Source organism: Arachis hypogaea, chromosome 19 (assembly GCF_003086295.3).
Source record: "Arachis hypogaea cultivar Tifrunner chromosome 19, arahy.Tifrunner.gnm2.J5K5, whole genome shotgun sequence".
NCBI lineage: Eukaryota > Viridiplantae > Streptophyta > Magnoliopsida > Fabales > Fabaceae > Arachis > Arachis hypogaea.
This window is the reverse complement of record NC_092054.1, coordinates 80,528,567-80,538,875: the sequence shown is the minus strand read 5'-3', so window position 1 is coordinate 80,538,875 and position 10,309 is coordinate 80,528,567. Positions and strand designations below refer to the sequence as shown.

Here is a 10,309-nt window from a genome sequence, read left to right as displayed (position 1 = left end):
TCAATTTCACCATAAAGTACTACCAACTACTATACTTTACCTTTCCATTATAACTCAATCAATCCAACACCTACCTCAATCAATTCATCCACCATAAACTCAACAATTCCACACTTTCTACATCAAAATTCCAATATCAACAACTTTAATATAATCTCACTACTCATAAGCATCACTTATCCTATCTCAACATCAACAAACACCATAATTCATTATCAATCTACACAATCATCATTATACCATCCAACTTCATAATTCAACATCATCATTCACCATAATCATCACAATCATCAAAATCATCATACATCACAATTATCAATAATCAAATTCAATTATATCCTATAGTCCACTAGCCTAAGTGTCCAGAAATATTATATATTATATAGAAGAAACCGAAACCATACTTTAGCCGATCCCCAATATGCACACAATCCATCCATTTTTCATCCTTACGTTTTCTTTCCACTCAATTTTCTTTAAACCAAACAGTGCATTAAAGAAATATATTTTATAATGCTTTATATTATTTTAAATTTTTTTTGTGGACCTGGTCTTGGATTCTAGCGGGGGCTTTCGCACGATTTAAAATTAGGAGTGGGTGTGCACTATACACAGTAAATTTGTTAGTCAATTTAGATTGAGTTTGAGCAACAAATAAATTAATTAATTAAAAATAGACCTTTGTTACTAAAATAAGAAAAAGGAAACTTAAGAATGTGTGAACCTTTTTAGGAGTACAAGACCAAATAATAAAAAAAATCAATTTTTTAGTGTCTGATATTTAATGTTGAATTTTTTTTTGTAATATTTAAAATTTATTTATTTTTATATTTTAAATTAAATATTAACTATTTAAATTTTTTTATTAATTAAATATCAAATTTTAAAATTGTATAACAAACACGTAAGAAAAAAGAATCTTTCTCATATTTTGTTATTATTAATAAATTATGAACAATTTTGAACTCCACATATCACAATACACTGAAGGTCACTATTAGAAACACCATTTATTAGGTATCCAAGTGTGAGTATCCATTAATATTAAGAGAGATGTATATAGTAGCTAGGTTATCATTATGCAATTATTCTTATAATTAATATTTTAGCCTTTTATTTTTTAGTCGATATTTTTGTTTTATCATTTTTCAAAAGACAGTGATGTAATTTAATTTATTAGTGGATTATAGTCAAAATAGTTTATTTTAAAAGAACACATATAAATAATTTTTATCTTTAAAATTATAAAAATAATTACTCCAATTAGTTATTATACAAATCAATCTTATTTGACATGTTAACATTAAATCTATAACATTCTCTAATAATATCGAACCAGTTTGATTATAAATTTTAACTAATTATGTCAAATTTATTTTATAAATGGATAGAAATATTATCCTCAAAATCTATTTTTATATTTTAAATTAGGAAACTTTGACGATTTTATATCAAAAATATATTTAAGAGTGTTAATTGAAATATTTGTTTTCGAAAGATTAAAGCTGATTCAAGATGTTGATAAAGTGTTGGAAGGGAAGCAGAGGCCGAGAGATGCACGTGCAAGTTTTAAGTGAAAAATATTTGACACGGACTCGATTTTGACACTTTGATAAATTGAACAGTTATTCGAAATGGAGAATCAAGCGATTTTTTGAACGAAAAATCAAACGGTTACATGAGTGGGAATTTCGAATGCTTTCTCTGAGTTAGGAATGTGTTGGTAATGCTCACGGACAAAGGAGTGGGAACGGTTATCCAGAAAATCGCGCACAAGGCAGCATCATGCAATTAATGGTTGGTTATAGAAGTGAGTTATAAATATTAGTAGGTTTTAGGAAATCGGGGTTGGAACTTTTCTCCAGAAATACACTCAAGCACACTCACATCCCCAGCGAATTTCTGAGTCTGCATTCGAATTCAATTTCTTTAGGGTTCCTTCCATTGCCTTTACTTTTCAATTTTACAATTCCTGCAACTTTACTTTTCTTGTTCAATTTTTCTTCAAAGCATATTTTAATTTCATTGTCAGATTTACATTCAAAGTCTCCTTTACTTACTTGCCCAATTTACATTTCAGTACCTTTAATTTTCATGTCAAGAGTCCTTTGATCCAGTCGAAGGCATTTTAATTGCTTTATTTAAAATTCAATGCAAATCATTTTAATTTTCAGTCAAGTTTTCCTTTCGAAATTTTTATTTTATGCTTTTCAGTCTTTTACACTTTTCGAACTCAATTCCCTTTTTAATGCCCACCTAATTCGAGGATCTTTGATACACTTATAGAAAAACTGGTACATGTAAAAGAGGAGTAGATTTTGCTCCCAAACTATTAGAATCGAACCACCATCAATTTGTTAAAAATCGACAAAACAAAGACTAAGAAAAATAATCAACATCGACATAAAGTCACAAAAAAAAATCAACATCGACATAAGTATACCAATAGGAACACAATATTTTTTTTCTTTTGTGTTATATGAAAGTAAAAGATCTAACTTCTACAAAACACAATTAATAAAAATGATAGCGATATACCATGATGCGTGTGTAAGCATATATATATTTTTTCCTATAACAAGATATATCTTTTGTTATATTTAGTGTAACTTCTAATTTAATCTTTTAAGGAAGGCAACATTTTTGTTTAAGGTTAAGTATTATGAGTTTATGACATGATCCGAAAAATTTCTTGGTCATAAACTTTTTTCTTTGGATTTTTTTTACTGGCCATAAACTTTCTTTTTTTTTTTTTCCTATTAGTAATAGAGGTCTATTATTTTTTTATTGCTCAAATCCAAACTAAACTGATTAACAATTTTACTACACAATCCATTCCTAAATTACATGAAAATCTCATCATAATCCAAAGTCAGGTCTACAAAGAGATAAACTAAAATAATATAAAGCATTATCAAATACATTTCTTTTAACGAATCATTAATGTGTTTATGGCTAATTTTAAGTTTATCGTTAAGTACATCAAAGGACAATGGAAATATTTGATAACCAAAGAAAATCAATTAAAAATAGTCATGACTTATATTATTTATTATTTATTAATTATTGCGATAATTAACGGATGCTAAATAAAAAATAAGGCAAATTCTGGCTGTCTTTTTTGTATTCCTAACATTATCTAAAGAATAAATACTATCATCTGTAAATCCCGATTATGCCTGTATTAGAATCAACTGTGACCATTTTATTGAGACAGATACTTTTATAGAACAAGCATAATACAAAAAAAATGACACCTTATTTCATTAAGTGAGAATAAATTTTAATGTCAGCACCATAGAACTTCCCAAAATATATAGACACAACAATAAAGGTGGAACAAGTGAATAAATTAATGGAACCCTCAATATAAGCTAGTGACATTGGAGCACATGGCCAGGATCCCACCTTATCACTTTGTTCCTGGATCTAACGTATGTCCAACCAGCGCCCCAAATAATTCCACAGACAATGCCACGTGGCCCCTTACTACTATGGAATCTTGCTGCCTTCATATTTTAGAGCAAACATACAATATTTTTACGCTGTATAATTGTGTGGTTACGTACAATTTTAAATTTGGAAGAGACAACGACAACTTTAGGTGGCCCGAAACATTTACATTATTTATTATTGTTAGGCAAGCACATTAACATTATGTTTGGTTTAAGAAAAAATAAAAGAAAAAAAAATAAATAAAATAAATAAAAAATTTTATTCTTTTTGTTTGGATATTAAAAAAAAAATTAGTGAAAATCTCACTAAAAAATTTTCTATTTATTACAATCAAGAAAATAAAAAAATATTATTTTTTGTATATTTATAATATTATCTATAATTTTATTATTATTAATAATTATCAATATAAATTTATTTTAATAATTTTAATATATTATTATAATATAAATTCACATCTAAACATATATGTATTTGATACATAATTTAAATCAAATATATTAAATTATAATATTTTATAATATTTATAAAATACAATAAAACATAAATAAAAATATTTATACATTATTTTATTATAAAAATATTAATATAATTTTATATCATTATAATTTTTTTTCTTTTTATCTAAACAAAAAAAAAATTATTTTCTTTTTATTTATTTTCTCTTGATCCAAATAACACACAAATAATTCTACTTTTCTTTCTATTTTCTCTCTTTTTATTTTCTTTTTTATTATTTTTTATTTTCTTTTCTATATCCAAACAAAACCTAAAATATAACACATTTTAGGATTTAATAAGTTTGTATTTTCATTTTTTTATTTTTATTTTATATTTATTTTTATTATTTTACCTTTCCATAAAATTTTAAGAATATCTTTTCAAATCAAACAAGCTTACCTTTTCCGTTTCCTTGGAAACAAAAACGCGATCATCATATAAACACATTATAGTATTATTTTCTTGTCCCTAACAAATTTCTAACCATTTTTCTCATTTCATATATAATACACAAATAACTAAGCAAGTTACAAAAAAAACATATTAAAAAACATATTAAAATACACAGACACACAACAACAATAATAATTAAACATATTATCAGACTCGACCTTGTTCGAGCCAATTTGGTGCTTCCTTGAGTTGTCGATGACGAACAACCGAGTAGATTGCAATGTACGTAGTTGGTTAGAAGAACAAGAAAATGATTTCAGCTTCTGATCTTGCACTGCTCTTCCGCTGCTGCTCTTGGAACTGAAATTAGTAGAAATAGGGACATTTAATTAGTTAAACATTTTTATATGGTTTTAAAACAATTTGTTGAAGGAGGTTTAATAATTTGGTACTAAGTACTAACTAACCTCCAAGCCCAGTTGCCTCAGAACCTTTCACTATGCGAAGGCGCTTGCATGATTCTACGAACATTCTGTAAAAATAAACGGTCCTAATTAGTGATTATTATCCATTATTAACTAAAAAATCATTTTTTTTTGTCAATATCAACTAATTTTTTTAAGCTATTTTTTTAATCTAAAATTCAAATTTTAAATTTTGAATTCTAACTCTAAAAAAATTAAAAATAATTTTACAATGAAAAAGAACTAATAATGACTAATTAAAAATTAATTTTAATATTATCCTAAGTGAATATGAAAAGACTATGCTATTTGAATTATATCTCATTGGCACACATTATTTCACTTTTTTTTAATATATTTATTATTTTAATATATATTTTATATACATAATTTTAATTTAATAATTAATTTTTATAATTATTTTAAAATAAATAAATTTTAGATTTTTTATAAGAGAGAGAGGGCTACTCACTCCCAGGGAACGTCACCGACGAGCATCCAATCAGCGTCTTTGTCTTCATAAGTGGGGACATAGTCAGATCCATTGAAGCTGAAGAGGCCATTTCCTTTGAACTCGTGATGGGGCCCACTGACAGCTGGCTCTATCATGGTGCCACTGAACATCTTTGCCAGCGCATCTGACAGCTCTCTGTAGCTCTTGTACTGCTTCAGGTCCACTTTCCTCAAGTATGGTGCTCCGTCCACGCTCACCTTCACGTACGCCCCTCCGTTGCCGCTTGTTGCCGCGGAGGTCGCGGTTGCAGTTTGACCTACGGTGGTGGTGGCGGGCTTTTCCACTTCTTCCTTGTTGCTCTTCTGCCCGCTTACTATGTTCTTCCTGAAGGACCTAACTGGAGGCCAACCTACTACTTGTGCCCTACACCATGCAACATTAATCGATACATTGCTTTTAATCAGTGCTTATTATGTTAATTAAGTTGAAGCTGCTTTGCCAAATAAAAAGAAAAGTTGTCTCGCGACTATCTAATGATAAATAATGATGATTTTTGTGTTGTTCCTCTTAAACATTTTTTCTTTTAATTTCAAGTTATGCTTTTTATCTATTATCATTTATCAATTATCTTATAGACATTCTTTATAGTTCATGATACTTGATATTTATCTTCTTTTTTAATCTAAATTTTATGTTTTTTCTTATAAGTATTGTTTGACTTTTTATGAATAAAAAACATTTTCTGTTAAGAAGATTATCTTATACACATTTTTACTCATATAACAATAATACAAATTGATAAAAGTAAGACCGAATAAATGCTAATTATTAGATTAGTCAATTTTTTTTCTTAAAAATTTTTAATTATTAAATTAGCCTTTAATTATTTTTATTAAATTAAACAAATTAATCTCTACTTTCTTCAAAGAATAAATTATTTGGAAGATTCCACGAAATTATTAAATAAATAGTATAAAGCTTATTTGCAAATATATCCAAATAAAAAGGCAAGCCTGGAGTGTAGCAGAATTATTAGAGATAGGGATGAGGGAAGTGGGGTGAAGAAATATGTTAGGTGACACGACCGGGGGGACTGGGGAGCGTGGACAATAGATGCATATGCTTTTTTACTTTCTTCTTTTTCTCTTTTTTTTCTTTTTAATTTTTTGTCTTGCTGGATTCACTTATTCAAATGGTTGGGTTGATGAATAAAGCAAGATTCCTTCTGTCTTGTCCTTTTCCTTTGTCTACCCGACAACAAACCATGCCACACGCTACCACTAAAGGAAAAAAAAGGAAGAAAAAGAAATTCAACTAAATCATGCTTACCCCTAACACTTAGGCCTTATCCCACCACCACCATACTTCATAGTTCATACCCTTTTTTTCTTGCTCATAATCTGGATGACATTTTCTTTTCTTTCCCGCTCTTCAAACCGGTTGACTTCACCTAATTTCTAAATATAATGGACATCTTCTATTAATGTCTATCTATTAATTGCACATGTGCTTGCATTAGTAGTATTGTTCTAGATTTCACTTTCAGGGCTTTAAAAAATAAATTCTAGCAACCTCAACCTGCTTTATTAAAATATCACGAGACTCAACTTGGGAGATATGATATAACCGTTATAAATTGGCTATAAAAACTCGGCATATATGTTATAGGTCGGCTATTAAAATCATAACAACAAATCAGAACCTTATGATATACCTATATACATTATCACTATAATTCCGAAACGATAGAAAATAACCTCTAACTACATACTCTCATTATCAAAGTAAGTAATCAGGAGAAAGGCTGATATTCACTTTTCCCGATCTAAGAGTTACCTAAAAATAAAGCTTATTCGCGTATTGACTTGATCTAAGAGTTACCTAAAAATAAAGCTTATTCGCGTACTGACTTGAACATCGGAGTACTTTTTTGCAGGTGCCCACCTCCTTGTTCACAAGGTGCCAAGGTATAACCCGTTTCAAAGAAAGGCTTGAAGGAAGTCACCAAGAAACGAGCTATACCCCAGCCAATTCACCCAAGAACACAACCCATTATTATCCTTAATTAAGTGGAATTTTAGCATTAATATTTGTTGTGTAAAGGCATGATCACATACCACAAATCAAAATTAACCCTCAAGTCAAGATTACTACTGATCATTGTTAAAACTAATATAAAAGTAAAAAATATTGCAAACTTTTTTCCTGAAACAAATTCAGAATTTTAAACCGTTCCTTTACAAATCTCTTCTTTCTTTTTTTTTCCTTTCTTAACAATTTCAAACACATATATTAAAGTATGTTGATGTGAGGATTAATTCTGCGAAAAATTATGGAACAAGTAATATAAATAATACTCAATGTTTAGCTTCAACCACAAACAAAACTTTAACCTGTTATTGCACCTATAATTTCTGTTATTTTTTCCGGTTGAAAGTACAATGGATCTATGGGTTTTAATTTCTTCTGTTCTTTTTCCTAAATCCATCAACTCTCTAAACTAGCATAAGTTGAATAATCATTATTCAACACATGTCCTAGGCAGATTGAACAAAATATCAAATTCTTTTAGCTGTTGAATTATAATATTATTACGATAAAAAGGAAACCTAGATTAGATGCTGTATAAATCATGAACTATTTTGATCTCATGAACAAAACAGGAATCAGAAATGAAATCTCCCTATAGATACGAAATAAATCAGAAAACAAACTCCTCCGGTTTCCTTTTGCCTAAATTTTTTCTCCTCCGGTTTCCTTTTATCTAATTTTTCCCCCACCTAATCTTCAACGAATATAAATGTAATTAACATCCAACAAAACTAAACCATTAAATTTTTATCTTTTACTTTTATCATTTTTCCGAAGAATTTAAACCTAACAAAGTCAAGCAAATATCCAGTAGTATATATTATTACCTGGATTTTATTAAAAAATTATACAAAAAAAGGGAAAGATTTAACGAGACAAAACCCCAAAAAAAATAAGAAAGAAAAAATTGTGAAAATCAACCCCAAAAATAAAATTAAAGATTTTAGAGTACTTATTAGTTATTACCAATCCTCCTATTCAGATCAAGTAACCAACAAAATAATAAAGAGGGTATATGAAAAACTCACTTGGCAGGTGGTTTCGCCGGGTCGGTAGAACGAGTAACAGGAGGTGTAGAAGTAGGAGCAGCAGCACCACCATTCTTCTCTTTGTTCTTGTCAACGTTGACAGAAGAAGCTGAAACGGATTCATTGTTAAGAGAAGAAGAACAAGAAGAAGAAGAAAGATTCAGATTCAGCTTTAGATCCACAGTAGACGGAGTAGTCTCCGAGAAACCCCTCTTTCCAGTTGTAGTACAAGTGCTCCTAAGTGATGACTCGCCATCGTTCGACCCACCCGGCAAACCGAGTCGCAACTCGGTCTCCTCAAAATTTATCATGCTGTATTTGTCTCGCTCTGACTCCATATAACACGATGCAGAATAATATAAAGACTTGGGAGTTTTCTTATTCTATGTTTCTCCCAAAGATGAAGACTGAAGACTGAAGTTGAGTTTTTTTCTTTCTATTTTTTTTTTCCTTGAAAATGTTAGGAATTGATGGTGTGTTTTGTTTATTTATTTATTTCTTTTGTTTTGGGGATATATGGATGTTGTAGGGCGTGTGAAGGGAAAGTGACGGGGAAGATGGTGCCACGTGGATAGGATTGTAGTTGTTGGATTGTTTTGGGGTCTTGTCGGGACTGACGTCATGGGTGATGTCATACGGAGGAGGAATGATATAAGTGGTGAGTTTGGGGCTTTGGGGGCATTCCTGCCCTTTCCTGCCTTTTGTTTGTATGCTAGGCTCCACACGGGCGCATAACTTTTAACTTTTAATATATACCTTTCTATTTGGAAAAGTCTAGGGTCAGCAATTTTATCAAATTCTGGCCAGCATGTAACTATTAAAAAAAAGTGAGTCATTAGATGAAATCTCATATTAATCTTACACTATTAAAAGCTTTATTAATGACTATAAATCCCAAAAATTACTGGTCCCTAGCATTCCTCTTTCGTTTTTTTCTTCTTTTTCCTTTTTTTTTAATATATGTAGATATTGACTATTTTTTTAGATATGTAAATTGTGTGTGTTGTGCATGATTATAGAAGTTGGTGGTGTTAGACACAATTGTAAGGCAACTCTTTTTTAAATCATAGGGTGAAGAAATCGGATCGATTTCTTTATTAAAGAAACTAGTGTAGAACCCGCACTCGAATCATATATATAATCTGTTTTATTATATTTACAAGTGTAATAGCCCATGTCATGTATGTGATAAGATTAAAATTATAATTTTAAATTTTTTTGTTAAAATTAATTTGAATTATAATAATTTGATTAATAAAAATATAATATATTATGTATTGTTTATTTTTTCTTAATCTAGTATTAAATGTATTAACTCTAAAATAGTTATTAATTAGTTTTAGTAATTTACTTTTTTCAATAAATCAAACATATATACTCAATGTGACCATAAATAACTTAGTAATACTTAGACCCACCAACAATTTGTTATATGTTGTTTTATTGTCAAGTAAGAACATATCAAAATCAGCTCAAAATAAATAATAAATTATTAAAGAATTCTAATACACAAAATTCTCTAATAAACAATAAATAATTTAAACCCACTAAAAAATAACTCAACACTTTTCTTTGATACCTGCAAAACATATACTTGAAATAATATTATATCAATGTTAGTATACAGTTTTATAATCATCGACCTTATTTACTATACGTGACTCCTTCTTAAAAGTTATTCTACATACGTGTGTAGTCGAAAGATAAATTACTGGACTTTATTTTATTTTTCTAAATTACTATAATTATGCATTATTCATTAAATGCTACTTGTAATATAATTGTAATATTGTAATATAATTATAATAAAGATATTTTTCTAAAATAAATTTAGAAGAGAGAATAGTGCTTTCATTTTGGAGAGAAAATGAATTCATGAGGAATTGATACTTCACTTTTATTAGTTGATAATGTATTAAATA

General features: G+C 28.7%; 1 protein-coding gene across 1 annotated transcript; it reads right to left on the bottom strand.

The window, feature by feature from the left end:
- Positions 1 to 4,357: 4,357 nt before the first annotated feature.
- On the bottom strand, positions 4,358 to 9,142 carry LOC112775239 (auxin-responsive protein IAA16). Its single transcript, XM_025818734.3, has 4 exons — positions 8,388 to 9,142; positions 5,287 to 5,691; positions 4,818 to 4,882; positions 4,358 to 4,710 (listed from the first exon to the last, which is right to left on the bottom strand). Exons 1-4 carry the CDS (start codon positions 8,723 to 8,725, stop codon positions 4,667 to 4,669), a joined length of 852 nt encoding a protein of 283 aa, XP_025674519.1. The 5' UTR covers positions 8,726 to 9,142; the 3' UTR covers positions 4,358 to 4,666.
- Positions 9,143 to 10,309: the final 1,167 nt, after the last annotated feature.

What these genes read in the sequence shown, in the direction of transcription:
- LOC112775239 (XM_025818734.3), bottom strand. Translation starts at nt 8,725, where the DNA reads ATGGAGTCAGAGCGAGACAAATACAGCATGATAAATTTTGAGGAGACC. An exon ending in CCGGCGAAACCACCTGCCAA is followed by an intron (nt 5,692 to 8,387) that starts GTGAGTTTTTCA and finishes TGCATGGTGTAG; the next exon opens with GGCACAAGTAGTAGGTTGGC. An exon ending in GTCGGTGACGTTCCCTGGGA is followed by an intron (nt 4,883 to 5,286) that starts GTGAGTAGCCCT and finishes TTATTTTTACAG; the next exon opens with AATGTTCGTAGAATCATGCA.